General features: G+C 42.3%; 2 protein-coding genes across 5 annotated transcripts; one reads left to right on the forward strand and one right to left on the reverse strand.

Moving 5' to 3' along the window:
• Nucleotides 1-1,799: 1,799 nt before the first annotated feature.
• Nucleotides 1,800-7,532, forward strand: tagln (transgelin). 2 transcript variants are annotated; one of them, XM_003449327.5, is made up of 6 exons: nt 1,800-1,969; nt 4,924-4,967; nt 5,767-5,955; nt 6,101-6,272; nt 6,537-6,639; nt 6,722-7,532. In XM_003449327.5, the coding sequence occupies exons 2-6, from the start codon at nt 4,956-4,958 to the stop codon at nt 6,858-6,860; spliced, it is 615 nt and encodes a 204-aa protein (XP_003449375.1). In that variant the 5' UTR covers nt 1,800-1,969; nt 4,924-4,955; the 3' UTR covers nt 6,861-7,532. The 2 variants fall into 2 exon arrangements, with proteins under 2 accessions (XP_003449375.1, XP_003449374.1); XM_003449326.4 differs by lacking the exon at nt 4,924-4,967.
• pcsk7 (proprotein convertase subtilisin/kexin type 7) lies at nt 7,024-23,045 on the reverse strand. Of its 3 annotated transcripts, none has more exons than XM_005454321.4 (17): nt 22,912-23,045; nt 21,717-22,024; nt 20,489-20,731; nt 19,700-19,834; nt 19,044-19,209; nt 18,849-18,939; nt 18,686-18,740; nt 18,385-18,523; nt 18,176-18,276; nt 14,662-14,829; nt 13,270-13,374; nt 13,074-13,176; nt 10,680-10,836; nt 10,429-10,523; nt 10,221-10,326; nt 9,967-10,084; nt 7,024-9,430 (listed from the first exon to the last, which is right to left on the reverse strand). In XM_005454321.4, the coding sequence occupies exons 2-17, from the start codon at nt 21,963-21,965 to the stop codon at nt 9,152-9,154; spliced, it is 2,310 nt and encodes a 769-aa protein (XP_005454378.1). In that variant the 5' UTR covers nt 21,966-22,024; nt 22,912-23,045; the 3' UTR covers nt 7,024-9,151. The 3 variants fall into 3 exon arrangements, with proteins under 3 accessions (XP_005454378.1, XP_005454377.1, XP_019223218.1); XM_005454320.4 differs by having other exon boundaries at nt 22,744-23,043; XM_019367673.2 differs by lacking the exon at nt 22,912-23,045 and adding an exon at nt 22,155-22,223.
• Nucleotides 23,046-23,714: the final 669 nt, after the last annotated feature.

A 23,714-nucleotide genomic window follows, 5' to 3' on the forward strand; every position in this document is an offset into this window, starting at 1 on the left:
TCTATTTAAACAGGTAACGTAGAAAAAATCCCCACCCTGAAGGGTTAGGATGCAGAATTTAGCACAAGTATTTATTTTTGCTGCAGCCTAGCTTTTTACTTTGGGGTGTAGGGGGACTGACTCACTTTTGGAATCAGCTTCAAGTCGTCCTTTTAAGGAACTGGGCACTACCTACTGGGATAGCGCCAAGTACTACTGGGTCTGGGGTTTGGTACAGGGAGTATTACTCAATGAAAAGTCATTTATACAAACATATTACTAGATATGTAAAAAATACACATGAGTTGGTACATTTTCAAAGGGTGATGCCTACACTTCCATAGCACTCTTTTTTAAGAAAGATTTTTGCGCTCGAGTGTGAGCAAAAGCGAAAACCACAAGCTGCTAGCTTTGTGTTAGCATGCTGTATTTGTAGATGCATGCTAGCAGTAGCTGTCCTGTTGTCAGCAGTTGTTTCTGGCCTGGGTGCTGTTTGCAATTTTAGCTGTTTTCCTGCACATTTTTTACATTTCTATCAAGCTTTAATAATATCATTGCTAGCTTAGTAACTGTAATGTGATTACGCACAAAGCACAAAAACCACCAATACCAACCACACAGCTATGTGTGGAAGATTTATTCCTACACCGCTGACACATGTGCAAAGAAACACATATGAGACATTGTGCATTTCTTTTCTGCGTTTGATTCGTTTTCATTTTGCCATTTTACGTCGTCTTCATCTATCAAAGACTAACATACCTCATATCTCATAGTCACCCAATAAAACACACGAGGAAGCACACAGAAACATCTGGCTCTCCTTTTATTTTTACAGCTTATGGAAGCAGGATTAAAGGAGAAGATCAAAGTCATGTAACTTGAATATTAGAGTTCTAAAGATGGAAACAAATGATCATAAGAGAGATGTTTTATAACACGACAAAGTGATTGTGAGGCAGATGTTCATTACTTCTATCAGGTACGTGGACAAAACATAAAGTATGACAGCTGGCAGAGTTTATTAAATGTGGGTTAAGAGTGTAACTTTGTCACTGTCAGTATGAATAGATGCTTTGTTTTATGTAGGAGTGGTCTGAACTAGCTTCTCGCTCTGTGATCTGTCCAGCTTCACAGAGAGTTTGTAACTATACGTTTGAATTCTCATATGCACACAGGAGTATCATGCTGAAATGTGCTTGTACTGGAAAGGAAGTTATGGAAATGTCATGACTGTTTGTGGTGGGATCTATGCACGCACCCTGGACTTACATGGAGCTTTCTGTCTCAAAGTTTGATGACTTTCTCTTACTCCCATCCTGTTTATCTCTCCTTTCCTCTCCTCTCCTCCTTCGCTCCTCAGCGTACAAAAATGTGGAAATAGAGTCACTTTTGACACTGCTCAGTCCCTACAGTGGTATAGAACAATACTTTAATTATTTCCCCCACATCCAATAGTCACTTCCTCTCTTTTATTTCCACCTCCATCCCATCACCCTTCCTCCCCGCTTCCCTCCAGCCTCCATCCTCTCCCTCCGCCATCTTGCTGCCACTTTGAACGAAGAGCGATGCGGCGAAACTATTTGGGGAATTCTCGCCGACCAAACCAATGCTGCCGTCTCTCTCCTCTCTGCGTGGAACAGCCGTACCCAAATAAGGCTGGGCGTTCTGACTAGACGTGAGGGGAAGAGACGCAACAGGCAGAGGGAGAGGGAGCTGCTGAAAGGCCATGCCCTTTTAAGGATGAAGTTTCCTTTTTTTCCCCTCCCTCTACCCCTCTCACTCGCCCTCATTCTTGGCTTTCGTTGCTCCCTCCTTCCTCCACCCTCTCTCACTCTCTCAGTAGAGGAGTGAAGTCATCTGGCCTCATCTGCTCCTTTTAAGCCGGCATTTTTGAGAGGGAGGTCCCTTGCCAAGCATATACAAACACTCAGTCAAGCATCCACACTCACGCCTTCACCAGCGGAGAACTCACCTATTGCTTCACACAGTGAGTATGCTTGTCTTTTTTCCCTTGTAAAACTCCTGGAAGTGATGGTTGCCTGGTTGATGATGGTCAGATGCGGGGTGTTAAATTCATATCAAAAGGAATACATACAGAATACGACTAATTTCATCCTTCGGAGGTCAAAGAGGCTGTTTGCATGCAAGATCCAGGAGCAGATGGGAGCTCAAACATCCATACGCACCAGTGGTTTATGACGTATGCAGAGACTATCAGGTTTCCTAAAGATTTTTGCGCATTTGACTGAATAAAAGTTTGCAAATATCTGCACGTGATCGAGTACAGCTGCTTTTAATCTTCATTAAAAACTGCTGTTTTCATACGGGAAGCCCGGTTGTCCCGTTTTATATACGTAACTTAAAACTTTGTGCAAATAAACTCACTGTGTAACTGTAATGCGGTGCATATCTTATTTGAGGGCTGATAATTTTTTCCTTACACTGAAAGGACATAAAAGCCAGACAGCGTTGCATATATCTACATATCTGCATAGTTTTATTTGTACAAGCAAATGATCCACTGCCATACATGGGCTTCTAAGGCGTAATGAGTTACAGAGCTCATTATATAATGAGGATACAGAGCTGTCCAAACTTTCCATCTGTCTTTATGAATACATTATGAAGCTGGTGCCTGATGTGGAGCAGTATTTGGAGAGAAGATAATGAGCAAATCATCAAAGATGGCAGCACACCCAGTGATTCCAGTAAAGCCAGCCAGCAGTAGCAGTGGGAAGGAGGAGGGGAAGGAGTACCAGTGGGTAGCTGAGTTTCTGAACAGCAGCAACAGGAGGAGATAACACTATCTGCGCTGCCAATCCAGCAGCAGCACATAAACACAGCAGAGGTTTATAGAAGCCAGGGGCTGATCACGTCTTTGTAAGAGCGCATAGTTGCTGTGAGCCGGACAGCAGTGCTCACATGACACAGTCACTAGAAGTACATCAGACGTACAACTGTTGTAAAGTTTGTCAGAATGATCAGAACTGCAAAGGGCTTTCAGAAAGTGGCAGGTCAGAGTAAACTTTTCTGTGCCCCTGGAATAAACTGGAAAAATAAAATAAAACCAGTACATCATCCATCTGGGATGGCATCCTTCAGCCAGATGACAATGTCCAGCCCAAACTTCAGCTGATTTACGCCAAATCCTGACTCTCTGAAAAGCTAAGAAACAAAAGGATTAGAGCGCGCGCCGCTTGCACAAGCACCCCACAGCTTATTCATACAAATCATTAGATGGCGGTTAGCTGGTTAACTGTAGAGGAGGCGAGGCCGTCCGATGCCACGTCCCCTCGGGCTGCCGCAGTTGCCACAGCCCTCAAACTGGTTTCCTGTTCTGGCATTAGGCACATTTGCCATGGTGATAGAGAAACAGAGGGGGGAAAACACAGGAGAGGGAGAGATGGATGGACTGAGGGACTGAGGTGATGAAGTCATGACTGTGGGATAGAGCAATTTGGGAGTTTTGAGAAGAGGTATTTGAGGCTCGCCTTTACTTCAAATCTGTGGTTTTGACCATCTTTGGTGATTTTTTTTAATGTTCATACTGCCATATTGCTCTTACACAAAAATCTCCATCCTTTTCTTTCTACAGTACAAAGCATTAGAAGTAGCTATAAATGAAAAACTCCCCATGCAGCAGAATTAAGCAGAAGCAGCCAGACAGCACAGAAGCTTGTTTAGCAGATAACCCTGAGTTATTGGACCTGGGCCTGGTCCCAAACACAACATCAGGCCCCTGGACGCACATAAATACCAAAAATAGAGACTAGGCCTTAATGGATTTACTTAACCTCCAAAAAAAAGATTATATAAGCTTTGTTTGGTTGTTATGCAGTGCACACTTTCTCCTCTTCGTGGTGGGAGAAGGCACTGAGTGCACAGTGTGGTAAAGATGCCGTCTATTACTTTTCCTATAAAAAAAAAAGTGTAGCGTGAAGGATTCGTGGTCAAAGCCCACAGAGTGTTTCAGGAGGGCCAGTGTTTAAAAAGGGAAAAAAAAAAAGGACAGGTTGTAGTTATACCAGAGACACATTGCTTTGAAATAATAATTATATAATGACGAATGTCAGGCCGAATAACGAGAGGTATGAGTGTGTGTGTGTGAGGAAGAGATATAATATCTGAACTTGCGGTTGTAAGTAAGTGAGCGTGCTCCCCAGCATGTGTGTTTGGTTTCCTGTGGTCTGGAAAAGCACCACAGAGTATGCAGAGAATATGAAACTGGGCTGGAGGTAACGAGCTCTGGACATTCTGGGCCGGGAGCCATTCACTTCTTTGGCATTCAGCCTCTAATACGCAGACATGGGGGATATGTACTCGTACAATGGTACAATGGTTTTATTTATCATATCCACGACACCAAAAAAATCCACATTTCTTTTATCCCTTTACTAAACTAAACTAAACTAAAATAAGGAATTGCATTGAAATGTAATGTAAAAATCCATAAAGTACTCATAGATTGCCTATAATCTGTAATTTACATAAACACAGCTACACTGGCTCACTCATCAGCTGCATGTCCAGCAACGAGTAGGAGACGGGTGAAATTAAAACTGAAAAAACAAAAAATGGAGCTAAAAGTAGGCTGAATATTCCAAAAGTGGGAATGTGCCAGTATTGTGTTTGCACGTTGTTTCCATTACAGGTCTCCATGCCTCACAAATCATTTAGTGAGAAAGAATAAATGAGCAAATGAAAATAAGGGGAATGTGAAAGAAAGGAACGTTTTAAGAAAAAAAAGTCTAGTCCCAACTTTATCTTCTGTCAGTGACCCCTACAGGCCTCTACTACAGTGGAAAGAATCCAATCAGAAAAACTTGTGCATTGTGTAAAAACAGAACAACAGCATTCCTCACCCTGTGCCAGAAACAAGTCTCTCCTCCAGCCAGCGGAGAAGTTTAACCTTTTCAATGTTTCGACTTTAAACCTCTCCAGGAACAGGGAAGTTGACGTGACCTGACATCAAGATGGCAACAAAGGTTGGATGGTGCAGACAGCACTTTGATATGAGTTTTTGCACTCATTTGCACTCATTGGCTGTTGGCCCAAAGGCAATACAGAAGCATAAAATGGAAAAAAGACAAAAAACAAGTGCTGGCTGTATGTGTGTTTGTGCGTTGGAGCAAAGCAAAAGCCAAAAAAAAGAGAGAGGGAGAAAGAAAGAGTGTGTGTGTGTGTGCTGGCATTACAGAGGAACATATGCAAAAATCAGCTGGCTGATAGCGAGCTCCCTCTGCACACCGTTCATCCTGACGGGGCTGAATGGTTTGCACTGGGAGACGCAGCACTGTTACTGCTGGTGCTCCTGGGAAGGTTTATAATTCTACTGAATGCTGAGCATTTACGCTTCTATACACGCTTCTGACATGCATGGTGTTAATGTTTGTACTGGTGTATCATGATTACAGCATATAGTCAGGAGGAGGTGTATGTGTGTTTTCGAGTAAATGTGGCTTTATTTAAATTCTTTGCACACCTATGCATGTTTCTGCATATGCTTTAGACTCAATCTAAATGATACTGCAGTGCAAACATGTGAGCTGCTAAAAGCAACTATTATGAATGGAATAGGTAGAAAAGCATATGCAGGACAAGGATAGAAGTGACAATATTTGATAAAAAGGTCGAGATCACAGGTAAGACTAAGATCAGGGAGACTGAACTCCCCATTATTACGTGACATCAAGGGATCATAACTACACATTAGCCCTTTTTCTTTGAAGGCATGTGTTTCTCGTTCATTTCCATCCCTCACTTCACTTCTCTCGCCTGCCCCAGGGTGTCGGCATGGCTAACAAAGGTCCATCCTACGGCCTGAGTCGGCAGGTCCAGGACAAGATCGACAGCAAGTACGACCCAGAGCTGGAGCAGATTCTGGTGGAGTGGATCAGCCGTCAGTGCGGCTCTGGTGTGGGGAAGCCAGAGCCCGGCAAACAGGGCTTCCAGGCTTGGCTCAAGGACGGATGTGTGAGTGGACAAGCTGCCCGGATGTTTTCTACTAGAAATTGCTTTAAGATAAAAATCTTTTATTTGTGCTTCTCCTTCCTTTCTTCTTCCCTTTAACTGCCCTCCCCTTTCTACCCTCCTTTTTGGTTTCGTTTTTTCTCTCCAGGTCTTGAGCGAGCTCATTAACAGTCTGTTTGCCGGCGAGAAACCTGTGAAGAAGATTCAGAGCTCGCCCATGGCCTTCAAGCAGATGGAACAGATTTCCCAGTTCCTCAACGCTGCCGAGAAGTACGGCGTCACGAAGACCGACATGTTCCAGACCGTGGACCTTTGGGAAGGTCAGACAGGTTTCATGCTCTCAGGATTGTTTAATGGTGGAGGGTTTAGGCACTTGGATTGTATGGTGCAACCATAGATGGGTTTTTGTTTTTTTTTTTTGTTAATGAATGTAGCCTCCACGTGTTATTTTCAGAGTGTTGCCACAAGTGGTCATTAGAGGAACTGCAGGTTTTGGTTGTTTCCACATATTGGTTTTAGTTTTCAGAGATTGATATTTGATATTTTGACTGATGCTGTTGTTAATACTGTGTGTGTTGGGACAGGTAAGGACTTGGCAGCGGTGCAGAGGACCCTGTCAGCTTTGGGCAGCTTGGCCGTTACCAAGGATGAAGGCACATACAAAGGAGACCCCAACTGGTTCTTCAAGTGAGTCCTCTAAAATTAAACAGACCCCTGTTAACACAATGACTCCGGCACCTTTTTGTGACACTGCAATGTTGCATTGCAGGAAGGCACAGGAGAACAAGCGAGACTTCAGCGACGAGCAGCTGAAGGCTGGCAAAAATGTGATTGGCTTACAGATGGGCTCCAATAAGGGAGCCAGTCAGGAGGGCATGAGCTACGGAAGACCTCGACAGATCCTGTAAAGTCACTGAGCCGCCAGTGGAAAGGGCGCTCACTGCAGAGCCGCTGGCTTGGTCCAACTCCATCTCCAGGTCCAGCCATGCCACTATCCTAACTCCAACTTCAGAGAGATGGAGCTGAACCTGTTGTCTGCAGCGAGCAGCACTTGCATCAGTACCCAAAACCTCTTTAGCCCCTCTTCTAACCAAAACCTCTGGTGCTTGTTACGATCTCTTACACCCTTCGGTCCTCCCTAAACTTAGTAACTGTCACAGAGCCCTTATTTACATGCTCGCACTGGTGATCAATGCAGGGTTCAACTATGCTTTGTCTTCGGACTAGTAACAACTGAATGTTTGTAGTCTTAAGCTGCAATTGTAGCCATAAAAAATGACCAAAAAGTGTCTTGTTAAACCAAACAAAAACCTTACACATACCAATAGCTGATCCGGTCTTTCCTTCAATAAGGAAGTCATGTTGCATCTGCCTCCCTGAATTTTGATGGGTTCTGACAGAAATTCGAATTCGTTTACATGCCGTAAAGCGTTCTTCTCAAATTTACAAGCACAACCATGTTGCACCAATGCTCATTTTTACTGCTACCGTGTCAAGTACACATCCCACATGGCTGCGCCTGCTGTATCAGCGCTCATATTTTTGTACATTGTCTTATTAAATAATGACTTTGAAATACATCTCTGAATTGACTTTGTTTCCATCTCTTTAAGGCTTCCCTTGTTGGAAAATGGGGTGGGATCTCTCCAACTAATATTTCAAACAACCCATGCACCAACTTGCATGCATGCATGTTTACATGATCCAGATTAACAAAGCATGGCACGGGGGACACTTATCACATTTTTATCTGTAGGCGTGTAAGCGTCGACATTAAAGACTTCAAAAATGGGAAAGTCTTACTTTACGGGAAAACAGTCGTCTTCCGGCAGTTCTGAGATTTGACATTTGAATGTTTGGACAGACATTGCTATGTTCCAGCATTCCCATTGGTTAATTTTTCTTTGTTTTTGCTTTATTTTGTATCCATGATATTTTTTGTGTTTAGTGCCAGTTAGTCAAAGTTAATGTTGCAACTGTTACCATAATAGAAGACTAAAAACCTCTGTAACCATACCCAGGATTGTTTCAGATGACCTTGAAATGTAGTCAGTTACTGAATTCAAATAACATATTGGATTAAAAAATGTTTTAAAACTACTCAACACATACATTTACCATGCTAGATTAATTTATTCCTACAGGAGACTCACTGGAGGTGTGTGCTTGTGTGAACTTGGTTTAAAAACTATTTTAAAAGTAGAAAAATCAGTCAAAGAGAAAACTTAATCAACCATTGTTTATTATTACTGAACCTGCCTGTGACTTGCACAGCAATGGTTTTCAATATCACTCCAAACACTTTACATTAAAAAATTATACTTCTTTAATACAGTCTTTAAAAAAAAAGCACTGTAAAAACACCATCAGCATAGTACATCTGTACAGCAGGCACACATCGTCTATATATTATACTTTATAAAAAACTGATTTGCAAATCCCACAATGCAAAAATCCCATTTCAAGTTTGTATTTTTATTATATTTGTAATTATCAGTAGTAGATTGATAAGCCACAGAAAACAACACCAGGCTTAAAAAAATAAATGCATAAAGGAATTCCCTTGAAAAGCAATCTTTTTATTGAAATACAGTACCCACTTGAAGCCTCACATTTTACCATAGGTCACTTTTTCCATGGAAGACCTTGCATATCACAAGCACAATCGCTCAGGTCACCACACACGCCCACACACACACTTTCACACCTGTTTCTTTTTTTAAGTGCACATCTCAGTTCTTACTTCCACAGGTGTATTGTATCCTATCAAGCTCTTCTTTGGGGTTACATTTTAAACATATATGAGCAAATGAACACTTTCACACATGTAATTAAACCAGAAACCCTGTTAGGTCCATCTGATGGTCGTACCAGACCTGTGCATTAACTTTACAGGAATTTTAACCTTCATACCAAATTTTTCTTCCATGTCTAAAGAGATCGCAGAAAAAATGCGATCACCTTTATTAAGGGGATGTGCACAAGCTACACACCTTTACGTGCAGCACAAACACATTGAAGGCCACTCTTAAGGGGAATGCAAAGAAGGACAAGAGTGCACTGGTTTGACCCTCCAACATCACTGCTGGAAGCTGAGTGTGGGAGGCTAAGTGGGCGAGTGGCGAAATGAAGGTGTAAGCCTGAGAGGTCCTATAAGGACTAACAGTGTGATGGTTTTAGCCCTTCCTCTGGCTCAGTGCTATGTTGCCAGCCACTCCCCACTGGCAAGCGGCTGTTTGACATCAGAGTCCAGCACTGCCTGCAACTCCACCCCTGAGTCCTGCTCCTCAACCTCCCAGTCCTCATCCCCAGTCATTGCCTCCTCCACTCCTTTCCCTTGTCGCCCCCTCGTGCCCCGGTGACCACCCTGTCTCCTGGGTAAGCAGAGAAGGACCCTGAAGTCTACGTGGGCCATCATGACCTCCAATGTGTAGTAGAGGGACCAGAAGAGAGCAAAACAGCCAAGCAACAGCATGAACTGGAAGAGGAGGACACAGGTTATAGAGACAAGGAATGTAACCACAGGAAGAGTCAATCAGTGATCAGTGATAGCTGAATGTGCTGGTAAAGTGCAAAGGAAGGGAGCTGATAAAGAATGGAAAAGGAGAAAGAGCACACACCTAAAGGTTAGCTGAAAGGTTAATTAATCAATACTTGATTTGTTTATACTGTTTTGTCCAGGGGTTCACAGATTTTAGTTACCCTCTCACATGTCCACCATCCTACTGCTAAGTTGAGTTACACACATCTTAGCTAAATAAGAAAGATGAAGGCCTGAGGATATATTTAATCACTGGAGACTTTATGATCACTTCCCTGATTGATGGTTAAAACCATGAAAGTTGTACAAGAAACATGTTAAAAAACAACAACAACAAACACACATCACCTCCCCAGGGAGAAAATGAACACAGTCCGCAGAGAACTCAAAAGACTGAACCACACAGTGGGCAACAGCATGGTAACCATGGCGCGGCTTGTCTGAGTGTGCAACGTAAACGCCGCGTTGTTTACCTTGAGGTTGTTGGACGTGAAGGGCTTGGTGATTTCTGGAGGCAGGTCCAGGCCTGGAGGGCAGTGCAGAGAGAAGTTGCTGTGGAGATACCTCCCACTCATTGCCTCCTCCACCAGCCTGTCAATCGATGCACAGCCCATCAAACTCACAGAACATCTTAGTAAAAACACTGGTTCACTCCTAACATCTGCATTCAGGCTGGGTTTGAATTAATTTATTGCCAAAGTGTTACGCTGACTGTATCAGTTCTTGCCTCTTTCTTTCCTTGACCTCGCTGAACATCATAGATGAACCATACAGAGTCAACTTCCTCTCCTTCAGGACTCCCACAGCGGCACACTGGTCAGAAGATTCATCTTCTACAGAAAAAGTGGAGTGAGGAGGTCATGATGAAGAGCCAATCAAATAAAAAAAATTTAAAAGCCCAAACGAGTCTAGCTGTAAGCAGGGCAGAAACTCACTGTGGTCAGAGATCTTGAGGGTGTAGAGGCCCTGGGCTCTCTCTCCCCAGCAGCGCACAGTGGAGAAAGTCCAGTCCTGGTAGCCTGAATTATCTCTATGAGCACAAAACACACACAGCTACATTAGACTGCAGCACAAACTATTTTTCAGTGCAATCTTGACATACATTAGAAACCTTAAACGTGAGTACGTTTCACAATTACCATTTTCCACTAAGTTTTGTGTCACAAAGCTTAAAGAAAGAAACTACCTGTCGATGGCACGGCGAGCCCCGATGACTGATGTCATACCACTGGGACAGATCAACACGAACTCCACGTTGCCACGGCAAGGGTGGGTGACTGTCACGGTCACGGCCACATGCTCCAGGGTCTCCATTCCAGACTGTCTCAGGTCGGCAGCAGAGACTGATGGAGAGGAGAGAGAGCGGCTCACTGTTTGTATGTTTGACAGTTTGACCCTTTATTCTAACCTTGTAAACAATGAAGAGTATGTGAATATGCTTGAAATCATTCTGAATGCATGTTTAAGTTTCTATTTCAGGGCTCATTAGCTTCATTTTAAGTGCTGCTTCACAATACGGTGGTGATAAGAATCCAATTTTCTACTCGTCCTATTATTTACAAAACTTTATTTCAGTAAAACTTCTTTGCTGCCATTATGACAAACCAAATAACATTTCCTTTAAAAACAATTAGAGTTTAGCTAATGAATAAAATCAATCCTAATCTGGAGAGACTTTAAAACAGAGAAATACAATAAAAACCACTATACTTTAAAATTTCAATCTTCCCTCAGACTTGAATCTGTTATCAGTGAGTCTTCCTGACCACCTCTTGCCCTCCCAGTGCAAGTGTCTGGCAATTTCTCGGTATTTCCTGGGCTCTGAGTGCTAATGGGCCATGGTTCTATCTGACCATGTAGGGCTGAACACATCCTCAGGGCAGGGAAGGACGCAGAGGGCCCAAGGAGAGAGGAGGAGGCGTGTAAACAGAGGTGTGGACGGTAAGATGGAGAGGCATGGAACAGATGTAGAGAAAAAGGGAATGATCGGGAGGGGCAGCAAGGACAAGGAGACAAGTGGAGAAGAGGAAAGTAAGAAGGAAAGGAGAGCAGGACTGTAGAGGGGAAATGAAATAAAGGACAAAGAGATTAGAGAAGCTTGGAGAAAGGTTTTAAATGCTAGAAGCTCTGACAGCTCAGAGTTCAAATCAACTTCAGATTTTGGAAGATTTTCCATGAATGCACTGGTCTGGCAGTGGTTTTCACTGGAGTTTTTAAAGAAACATGATATGCATTCAATAAACAGGGTGCGGTGGTGACTGCGTAATAAACTCCAGACAGCACGCTGCTGACCTGTGCTCATAGCTCAAGAAGGGAAGACACATGAAGATAAAGATGTATCCTGGGATAAAAGACTGCATGCTTTTCTAAATAAGCAGATGATGGGTATTTTTATATCTTTGTCATTGGGCTGCACATTTAGGCCAAGCTAAATAAATTCAGTGTGGAGCTATAAAAATGATGTAAGATTGTTGAGACTTTTTTTTTTTTTTTCAATCCAAACTTTTGTCTGAGATGACAGGTTTGAGTATACCACACAAACCAACTCTGCTAAATGACTGCTCTGGGTTAGAATGTGATGACGCAGCAGCTGTGAGCTTTTACCATCGTGTTTCTCTTTTACAACTAACTCGCTGGCGTTCCTTCACCTCGCAGCAACCTAAAACCTCTATTCTCCACAGGAACGTGAAACTACGAGCTCCCACGCATCCTCTCTCCCTCAGAAAAGTCAAACTCAAGTTGTCTGTAAACTAACGTCACCCACTCGCCCTGAGCTGGGCTGATGAAACCTGAGGGATGTGACTGGCCATGAACAGGTCAGAGCAAGTTGCAGTGTGCGCTTACAAGTGGATAAAATGTTCACATGGGAAGAAGAAAGTTTGAAAAGCTTAAGGGGAGGCGCGTTAGTGAGTCAGCCAAAACACATAGAAACTACCACAACAAATACCAAGTAGTGTGACGGGCAGGTCTGAACAGCGTCAATGATGAAGAAAAAAGAGCCCCAACCAATACTGACTGAAACAACGCTTAAAGGAGAAAATGTGGAGTATAGCAGCTCTTTAACTGTCAGCAGCTCTTTGTGCGCACACACACAGACGCACACACATCTGGCTGTATTCCTGAAATCAACAAGCCCATAAAAGAGGGAAGATACAGATCGAGGGAGGAGAGGAGGAGATGAGGGAGAAGGAAATGTTACTGCTAGAATGAGGTCACCATATGCGAAAAAACTGTACAAGGGAGAGATTACATACACAGATAGCTGAATGTGAGAGATTCAGAGCGGTGAGAAGTGATGAAGGAACAAAATGAATAGTGAGAAATGTTAAAGTAGTTATATCAGAAAAAAAATGAAGAAAATGGAAAAAAACTGCAAAAAAATCTGGAAAAAAAAAATCGCCAAGGGAACTCACAAACAAAGAGAACATTACCAAATATGGACAGGCAGCCTGTCTGAGGAGCAGGCAGGCAGAGAGGGAGGGGCAGAGGGAGTTAGCTACATGAGTGCAGTGTGTAAACTTGACAAGTAAATGTCCAGTAAAGAGCTGAGAGAGAAGAGTAGACACTGAGGCAGGGTTACCTTCCCAAGTAAGGATGAGCTCATCGGGATAGATCACAATGGGGGTTTCCTCCTTTATTACAGAGCTCTGATAGGACAAGAGGAATGGCACTGACTCCCACACCTGAAAGAGAAAACAGAGACATCTTCAGCCTAACCTGAAGTGGACATCTTTATTGAGAGTAGTGGCTGTGTCTCTTCGTGTGTATGTGTGAACCTTGGCAGCATTGACGAGCCTCCACGCGTTGAGCAGACCGAAGCCGTGCTGGTGGCTGTGATGAAATCCTGCTCCGTTCACCTTCCAGTCGGCACTACTGTCGCACTGTCAAAACAAACACAGCCAAGATCGAGTTTATACTTTTATTGAGCAACAGAAATGACAAAATAAACAACAGAGACCACTTCCAGGTGTATTGGGAAATGAGATACATTAGATCTATCACGGTAATGGGACAGCTTTGCTCTTAGGCAAATTTTGTTACCCCTGGACAAAGGCAGGCTCTCTGACTCTTAGCTAAACTGGCTGCTGCCTGTAACTATGTAAATACAGTAGCAGTAAGTTTGGACAGGGCTTACCCATCCATATAAAAGCTGATTCTTTATCTGGCCTTCATAACACTCAAAGCATTGCTTTACTATTTGTGATTACTGGAAGAGTAATTAACAATAATGGGGGTAGATGAGCTTCTTATGTACCAAAATGCATTCAACATCACACGCTGACGATATCGGCAGTGCAGAAAGAAAATTAGCAGGAATTTCCATGCACACAAAAATAAAAAATAAAAATAAAAATTTGGCTTTGTAAAGCATTTAGGAATACAATCTGAAGACTGAAGCTGTGAGGGACATTTGTCATGATATACTGACAATCTACACACAATTCTTTAATAATAAAAATAACTTGCAGAGCTTGACAGGCACGTGCTGAGGAGACTTAACAGGGACTAATGAGCCAATTCCGGCAAAGTTCTCTGTTTGATTCCTGGTTGGCTGGACCGTAGCTGCATGTTCCTGAAATCATCACTCATCTTGTCTGTTTTTATTGCACTCTATATGTCGGCGATGAAGACCCATAAACCTTTATAAGCCAATAACTCTGAGTTTTATCCACTGAAGTAAAACACTGCTGAAAAAAAAGGGAAGATTTCAAAACACTGTTAGAACTGTGAGCTAAAGTGTGCCAGATCCTACATTTAGTTTACTTTGCATCCCATTTTCACCTTTCAGGTTTTCACATGTCATTTTGAATCATTCTGTGAACAGCTTGTATTGTGACCTGATTGGCTGAACAACAGAACACTTACTCAAAAGGGCTTTAGTCAAAAAGATACTCGACAAATACATTACACCAAATAATGCAAATGTTACTACAAAAAGGCTCCAAACTCCAAACGTGGATATACATTTTCAACCCAAGAGCACAGAGAAGAAGGCACGAAAGATTAATTCTACAAATTCAATATCCAAACAAAGATAAAATATAGCAGCCCCTAAGAGAGAAGTTTATCTGAACACAGTGTGTGTGTGTGTGTGTGTGTGTGTGTGTGTGTATGTGTGTATGTGTGTATACAGTAATAACCAAGTTTCAGAATTTCATCAGGCTTACTTTGGTGGCAGTGAAGGTGATGATGTGCTGGATATCCCTCCAGGTGAGGCAGGGCCGGACCTGCAGCATGAGGGCCACCATTCCTGCTGCCAGGGGCGCTGCAGCAGACGTACCAGTGTGGCCCTCGGTACAACCTGTGCCCCCTTGCATGGACCAGTCTGAAGTCACCTGCAGAACCACACAGATGGGCTGAGTGTCGGAAGGATAGTTTGGAGAAACTGTGCACAGTATAAACAGTGTCACAGCAGTAAAAACTGTCAGGAATACGAATATAAACTGTTATCAAACCCTCAAATCCTATTAAGAAGCCATCTTGACCCGTTTGAACAAGTGTGACCAGAGTTCAGCCCTCTGTATGTGCAGTTATTGGAGTACAATTTGACGGTGGCAACACCCAGAGAAGAATTTAAGAGCCATATTAAGATAAAAGAAAGTAAAATAGAATGAGGTTAAACCAACAAAACCACAGGAGGGTATAGATTAAAATGTGTATACACAGACAGAGCACAGACAATCCTAACACCTCCTTGGGCAAACAGCAAGAGATCAACAGCTATTCCCAGCTGTTGATCTCTTGCTTTTGCTCATGGACATCAAATACAGCGCAGTGTTGTACATGTACTGGGTCTCAAAAAATATTTTTAAAAAGGCAGTTATGATAGGATTTGGGTAGTATTGCAGGATGTTTTTCAATACACTCTCTGTTTAGCTGATAAGAAAATGATGTATTTTGGTCTTCTGTTCTGTTGCACTGTGTTAAAATGCCACCGGTGTGCAGTGTCTGCTGATCCACAATAAGTAATTTACTAAGTGCGTTTTATTTATATAGCACCTTTTAAGATAAAATCACAATGTGCTTCACATCAAATACAGACAATTAAAAAAAGAAACAGATGATAAGACAAAATAAAATACTAAGTGCCAGTTTAAATAGCTTTTTAAATTGGGAATTTTGGAATCTAGATTTATGAATGGACAATAAACCCTGATCAGAACATCTGAGTCCTACTGGTGACACATAGCTGCAAAGGTTTACTGATATATTTAGGTGCTAAAGGTGAACTTTGCATTGAATTCTAAATTTAATAGGGAGTGAGTGCATTGAGATCAGCAGCTGTGTGAGATGAGCAACATTGGGGGATCTGGTAAGCCTACCAGCAGCAATCTGTACAAGATATAGATGATCCATGGAGGTTTTACTGGGGCAGGTACAGAGTAAATTACAACAGTCCAAAGATGAGATGAAAGCATGAACAGCAACTAATATTTCTCAGCTGATGAAAACAAGAACGAACCAAAACTTTAACACGCAAATCCAACAGAGTGCTAAGCTCAGCGAGCTGTGAAACATAACAACAGTGAACAGGAAACAAAGTAACCAGTAAACTGTTCATGAGTATTTTGCGTTTAGTCCCACTGATCAAAGATGACATAGCCAACATCAACAAAGAACTGTTTGCCCCTAGAAAGTCAGGTGTTGTAGTACTTTAATTTGTTACCTTCTACTTTGTTAAATAGACTGAGCACATCTAAATAAATAATCAACCAGTCTCTTACTATCATCCCTTGAAGGACGCCATCCTCGTGCCACCTATTTAAGTGGGTAATGCATTGCCCATGTCAAATAGTTACACTTCCAGTCATTTGTTCTAACTTTCAACCTCCTTATTTACAACATCCACTACAGGTATTAGAGCTGTTGGCAAGGCCACACAGACTGCAGCCCCTTGAAGTTATGTCCAGTAATGAAGCGCTGTTCTACAACGATATAACTGCTATTTGTGGTGACACCTAGCAAAGGTAGCAAAGTGTAATCATTCAGTCAATCAAATGCTGCCAGTACAACCGCTGCCATCTACCAGATACACTGATGTAAAAGCCAGGATGTGATGGAGACATGAGAAAAAAATATGCTGCCAAACCGTGGCCATCATTGTTCAAAGCATTAGGGGCTCTTTTTTTATCTCATATATGAGGTTTTATAAGGCCCACATGTCTTTTAGAAACAGTCATGGTGTATTTATTTCAAACAACTGAATTTCTTCATCTCCAACACTGAACATCATGTTTTAATTAGTCACAGCTATTATTTGGGACTTTTTTATGAGATTTGAAGCCCCTAAAATATCTTCAATCCTCCATTAGTACAAGATGCAAAAACTTCCAACAGCTCAGAAGTAATTCCTAAGATATCACTCCTTTTTTTTTCTCATGACTGTCCAGATGTTATAAACTCAATAATAAATCCCAACTCAGAGCACTGGTGACAGCAGCTGTTCTTGGTAAGTTTCTGGAGTCTATTACACTAACAGGCAGCGTCTGGACAGCATTTGGCCTGTGACCATACTGTGGTCAGCAGTGGATCACACAGCCCACTCCTGGCTAAGCTCTTCTCCCTCAGGCGATGACATCCGCCGCTCCAAACTGCGTTACCGTGGTGATGCACAAACAACAGCAAATATAAGTCAGCAGCTTCACTGGGCTCTTATCCCTGTCAACATTAGTCACAGTTTTCAGATGAAAACACTCCCTGTTGCTCTTGATGTGGAGCTGCTCTTTCAAACAGCTGTCCCCATCACTACAGTTTTAGACCTTTCCAGTAAAGAACTCAAACATACTGGTTTGCATGTCATATCTGTGAGTTTGGTATCTGCAGGCTTAATCAGTAGGGTGAAGTGTATGCGGCACAACAGTTTTTAAACATCTAGAGCGAGAAACAGACGACCCTTTTGAAAATTTTATATAGATTTTCAATATTGGCGATCACTCACTTGCTCACACGTGTGTGCTGGCCAAGAGGTTCACAGCTCACCTAGACACAATTCAACTTTATGTCTCCTTTCCAGTGCCACTTATGCGGCTTGGCTCAACTTTACTCGGTTTTGGTGATTTTTGATTAAAATTGAGCACCACTTCAATGTGGGTGTGATCATTGGTGCTGCACAGCAGCACAAAAGTCCCGTAACATCATTTTCATGCAACGCAAACAGTTGGAACCCTGGCCTAATAGGTACTAAAAAAGTACCTGCTACTACCACCTAATAGAAAAGCAGAGTCAAGCAAAGCCAAGTCTGTGCTAGTGGAAAGGAGGCTTTGGAGAGAGTAACAATTTTTGGGAACCTTTTATTACACTTGCAATAATGTAACATGTTATTTCAGCTTGAATGGAGATACAGAACAGCCTGCCTCCACAGATTTATCTTTTAAATTTCTGCTACATTTAGCATCACGCAATGCTGTAGTTGTCTACAAACTGTGCTCCGCTTGGAAGAATGCCAAGACTCACCTTTGAGTCAATCTCTGTCTAGTTGCTTTCTTTACACATGGTGCACATGATTCAAAGCTGTTTGTCATGTTCAGAACGCACACACCTCTAGTCTGAATTTCACCAAACATGTAAGGTGTCAAACCACTGTCATGGCCACTATTAACCCAGCTAAATGAAGCTAAACTGAGTTGAGCCACTATTCATGCAGTTAATTCTTTTACTTGTCTTTGTTTTGATGAGACTTACGATGCTCCTCAAAGAGCCTCTCCCGCTGCTGAAAGTGACGGCAAGCATGGATGCACACTCCTCAGCGTAGAATGGCATCTTCCCTTTCTCGTCGACCGCTCCTGCATCAAACAAACACAGAAATTACTTGCATGCGCCACATGTACTGCACAAATAAACCTGCAGAAACAGGGCGGGCACGGGCACGCCTAAGAATGTCCAGGTCTTACCGACTGTAATGGTGTAGATCGAGTTGGCGTAACCGTCGTAGTTGCAGTTGTCGTTGTACTGACCACCGTTACCGCTGGCAACTATAAAGATGCTCCCGAATCCTCGTCTGCCTGCAATCACCCCGTGCTGCAGAGCTGCCTGTGGAGCAGGGAAAACAAAAAAGTCATTAGCATAAAAACAAAAAAACAACAAAAACATGAAGTGAAAATCTGCAGTGGTCTTCTACATGTCCAAGCTGCTGAGCTGTTGTGTTTTACTGCCCTCTGCTGGACAAAGAGTGCTGTGAATAGATGATCCCACCTTGCCCAGAGGATGAGGTCCATCCACAGTATGCCCATCATCATCTGGACCCCAACTAAAAAACACACAACGAGCAACATCAGCAAGAACATAAGAATCTTTGTTAATATGATATTACAGCATATTAAAACACTGCTTAATTACACAGGAAACACAGTCGGACCTGCAGCTGTAGATGTCATTAACTTGGTAGTGTTTGTTAAAGGCTATAGCCTCCAGGCTGTCTGTCAGTGGGCCATCGAGCACTCTAATACCTTAGAAGTAAGCAACAAGTCACAGATGAGATAAATTCAGAATTAACTCTGTCATCTTCAGATTTTAACAACGGAAAAGAAAATCAAGATTTTCCGGTCTGTACCTGCTACTTTGCTGCCATAAGCCACTCCCACGGCGCAGAAGCTGTTGTTGGGAACAGCTGCAATCTCTCCAGCACACCGAGTACCGTGGTGGTTGTCGCTGTGAAAGTCAGGGTGAGGCATAGGGTCTGGGTCATTTGAGTTTAGGTCGTAGCTGCCTTCCGGACTCTAAGAGGACATAAAATCAGTTTAAAAAAATTACTAGAATCGGTAATAAGACAATCAAGAAAACTATTACAACTAGAATTTCTTATTATCCACTTCACACTTTAATGTTCTCTTCACTGTGTGATCACTTTTCTACTAGTGTGGACTGAAGTCTGTCTACACTGTTAAAAAAAAAAAAACAACAACAACAAAAAACTGCTTCCCTTTTGCTGACAGTGACATTCTCTCTACTTTATAACTTTCCTCTGATCTACAACATGCTGTTTAAAGTTAAATCTGCCACAGCAGTTTCTCCACAGCAAGATGATTCTTGTCTGGCCTGCAGCTGCTAAACTATAATACAAAAGCCCACTGGCAGAATTGACTAAAAAAAAGTATCAATTACAGTCATTCAACACTGGATTCACTGCAAAACAAATAAAGTCATGCCAGTTCCCATTGTTAAGCAATAGGAATAAATCACAAAATTGCTTAGACAGTTTTGACTTACATAATTTGGTTGAATGTCTTGGTGGGTGTGCTCCACCCCGTCATCAACAACTACCACTGTGACTCCCTGGCCGGTAATATTACGCTCCCACAGCCCTGTCACGTTGATGTCCATGCCCTTACTGACGTCATTGTGCTGCAAAAACAGGCAGAGTAAAAAAAGGATGAGAGGAAGAGGTGGAAATAGAAAAGTCAAGGTAAATCAAAACGAGAACAAAAATCAAAACGAGAGAACAGAGGGAGAAAAGGTGAAGTGGTGTATCTGGCAGTATGGGTCTTATTGTACAACGAGCATCTCTGTGAAGACAATCAGAGCTTTGAAATGCACTACGGCTGTTTTGTGTTTTTGTATCCACATGTTGGTCAGCTGTGAAAAACAAAGTAATAAGCTTATAAATTGCTGAAAACAGGAAACTATAAATGAGGAGCAAACTCAAAGGTTACAATCAGCTGAGCGGCAGTATTTAGCTTTTCACTTTACACGTCATTCTCACTTTAGGCAACACGTTTACTTTCCTTCTCTCTGCTTGGTAAGCTGTCTGATATTGCTCCGTAGCATTTGGCATAACCGTTAAAAATAATATCAAATGTCATGTGGCACACAGATTGTTACATTGATTCACATTTAAATTACCTGGCTTAAATTCCATTCTGATTGAGCTGTTAAAATAGAATTTAGAGTTAAAAATGCTTTTTAATTAAGATATGTATTGATTGTCAGCCTCTGAATTACTTAAAAATGTGAATGCCACATTTCATCATAAAGACAGTCAGTCATATGCATCCTCACCAGGTGCCACTGTTTGGGGTAGTTGGGGTCGTTGAAGGCCATCGATCTCTTTGAGCGGCTGAGCACTCTCTCCTGAGAGTACCACATAACATGAGGGTGTCCTGCTAAAACATCCTCAGGCTGGACAGCTTGTCTCTTGATGCGTCCTACAGACCCAGCACCAGGCTTTGTAGAGCACAGCAAGTAGTGGCCTTCCAGGTGTCCTATCTGGCCATGGTTGTGCAGCCCAGCCTGCTCCGCTATCTGTGACAAGAGAGAACATAGATGACGACTGCAAATTAAACTGGGACAATGCATCTAAACATGGCCACCTTCATGTAAGACTAATGTAAGGCACTGCTGGTCCAGAGAAACCTTTTCATAGATTGTATAACATTTGGAGGAAGTCCCCCTTTTGTGTGTGTGTATCCACACTGGTGGAACTGTCAAAGTTTTGTCAAAATAAAAGTGAAGTGCAAGGACATAGCATGAGAAAATCATGAAAGTGAATCTCTATTGGTATGATTTACTGGAATATAACTGCAACAGGCTGGCATGTGCTCTTAATGTGGGCAGGAGTGATTGGTTAGTGGGGTTTTGGAGGTAATCAGGAGCAGCACCAGGAACTGCAGGAAGCCTCGGTCTAAGATTAGCGGCTCTCTGTATATGGTACTTAACATGTAAGTAATGAGTCACTTGTAATGTTATGTTATGCATCTTAAAAGTGAACAAAATCACATCTCTAATTTTCAACTGCAGCATTATCATGAAACCCCTGACACACAGTAAACACATGTTCCCAGTCACAGTGTCCTCCAACTCTCTCTTGTGTTTGTAGCTTAGTTGTTGTTATGCGAACAACTGGCTGGCTGATGGATATGTTGCTCAGAAATGTAATCGGTTGTGTGAATGGAAAAGAAGAAAAGGAAAACGTAAAGGATCTAACAGTATGCAGTTCTGTGGGAAGTACCGCAGTGAGAATGCTTCACAAAACCGTTTGTTTCTAAAGCATTTTTACAGCGAACCTTAAAACAAACCCCGTCAAATCCCTACATAGATAAGAGACCATGGGATAAAAAGAGAAGATGAACAGGGAGCAAAAAGCAAACAACTAAAAGGTTTGGTGAAATGAAAAGCTAACGAATGTAAATGTGTTAAGTTCAAATGCAAGTGTATGAAACAGCCTATTATGGTTACAATAACAACAGCAAATAACAAGCTCTTAAAAAGCATGAATGAAGTACTCTACCTTGTTGGCTATGAAATCCATGTGCACAGCACCGTGTTCACCATCTTCTTGCTTGTGATCAAGGCCAGTGTGCAGCCGAACCGCCCAGGACTGACCCGGACTGCAAGAGGGTGACGGCCAAAGTGAGGGATCAGAGGCAGGTGCTAAAGGAAGCGAGGGGGTGACAGGGGTCAGAAGGATGAGCAGCAGGAGGGCGAAGGAGGAGAGAGAAATCAGGACGAGGAATGTAGGCAGATAGAGCTTTCCCATGGCGAGGAAGGGTGATGCACGGGGCTAACAAGGTTAGCTCTCCTCATCGGAACAGCGACCTGAACATCAGACAGAGTCAGACAGGGAGAGAAGAAGGTGTCATTAGTGAGGACAATCTGTGAATCAGTACGCCTTGGTGTTTATCATCTGCATGCTGCATTCAGAAGCAACGTTTCACATTCACAGCACCTTACTAACTGGACGCCAACTGTGTGAGATAAACCCTGTGGTTAAATCAAAGCCTTTGCACCAGTGAGACACATACACAGTGCATTCCAACACCTGCAAAACAACATCAATCATACCTGTTGTGGGCGGTTTCTTCTAGCCAAACAACAGGTTGTACAACATGTACGCCTGCGGTTTTTTCACAGAAACAAATAACGATAAATCGCCAGCAAAACGTCCAGTCTGCGCAAATGTGCGGATGTAACATCTATAACCACATCAGACAGACAGCCGAAGGCATTACCGATGGCTGCCTTATAGAAAATCTGAATTATGATATTAATATCCTTAAAACGGCATTTACGGTTATTTAAATCGTGGCTCTTTCTCTTTGATACGCATTAGCATTAGCTTTCTTGTCACCCAACAACACGCTCTCTTGACTTATTAGTTTTGATGACTTCTTTTTTTCTTTTTATTCCGCTTACTAGCTAGCTGTACGTTTGACCGAGATTTGTCGTATAATTACAGCTTCTGTGAAAACACTGCCACGTACACGATAGAATTATAATGTAGTAACAACAGAAAAAGAAAGAGGAAAAAAGTCAACCTGAAGAGAGAGTCGGGTTTCGTCCCCAGCCTCGTTGTTGTCATAGCTTAGTAAGCGAGCTAGTTGTCCTGGCGGCTAACGAGTAAGCTCGCTGTTCTTTTATTAGATAAAGTAGTACGAATTAGTAGGTGTTTGAAAATGATTTGTAGTCAGACAGCTTCAGCTTACTTTTCCAATGAATCCCTTTTTAGTCCTCTACTGCTTATGAAATTCAGGGAACCAAAGGTAATCATCTCATTTCCGTACAAATCGCTACCTAGGTGCTACGTCAAGCAGCCTTTGCGCAAAACGTCGTGTGCGCTTCTTCCTGATTGGCCCAGAGCCACGGCGTAAAACCCTGCAGTTAAAACAACAACAGCAAGTTATTCAAAACACTTGGAGCATTTATCGTAATCGAAGATTTATCGTAAGAAATCATTAAGAATTTTCCTTCAATATAAAAAAAGAAGTGCAATTTCAACAGCATGTCTGTTTTTTGTTGTTTTTGTTTGTTTTTACAAGATAAAAGAAATGCTGCTCTATTAAATGGAAGAAGTCTTCTTAGCACTCTTTGGGCTTACATTGTAGGAGTGAATGTGTAAAAGTACAGAAAAAGTTTTGTACTTTTTATTGTAGATATTGGGAGAAAAACAGGAACCTTTCTGTCATTTCTGTTCCGTTTTTTAAGTTTGAAGATATCATTGTAATACGAGGTGCTTATGTAGTAACTAAATGATTACTGTTTGGGTAGTTTTTTTTTTTATGTTTATTTATGTTAAATGGGAGATTTCCCTAATATCCTTTGCACACAGCTCTGGCTGTGACCACAAAAGCCCCATCGACCTCTTCTGATTGCAAGGGGCAGCCAATCAGAAGAAAGCTGAGCTATAACGGTTTGTTTCAGACAATGGAAGAAATGGAGGGCCACATCAAGGCCAAGAAACAGTATGTAGGGCTTATTTTAAATTACAAATCATGCAAGGCTATTGCAG

The sequence above is a fragment of the Oreochromis niloticus genome, linkage group LG14 (assembly GCF_001858045.2).
Source record: "Oreochromis niloticus isolate F11D_XX linkage group LG14, O_niloticus_UMD_NMBU, whole genome shotgun sequence".
Lineage (NCBI taxonomy): Eukaryota > Metazoa > Chordata > Actinopteri > Cichliformes > Cichlidae > Oreochromis > Oreochromis niloticus.

Excerpts from the sequence above, each read along its gene's own strand:
- tagln (XM_003449327.5), top strand. Across the intron at positions 5,956-6,100 it reads CTTGGCTCAAGGACGGATGT|GTCTTGAGCGAGCTCATTAA; the intron begins GTGAGTGGACAA and ends TTTTCTCTCCAG. Across the intron at positions 6,640-6,721 it reads GACCCCAACTGGTTCTTCAA|GAAGGCACAGGAGAACAAGC; the intron begins GTGAGTCCTCTA and ends GTTGCATTGCAG.
- pcsk7 (XM_005454321.4), bottom strand. The coding sequence starts at position 21,965 with ATGGGAAAGCTCTATCTGCCTACATTCCTCGTCCTGATTTCTCTCTCC. Across the intron at positions 18,524-18,685 it reads GACCTCATCCTCTGGGCAAG|GCAGCTCTGCAGCACGGGGT; the intron begins GTGGGATCATCT and ends CCTGCTCCACAG. Across the intron at positions 10,524-10,679 it reads GCTCGCCGTGCCATCGACAG|AGATAATTCAGGCTACCAGG; the intron begins GTAGTTTCTTTC and ends TTGTGCTCATAG.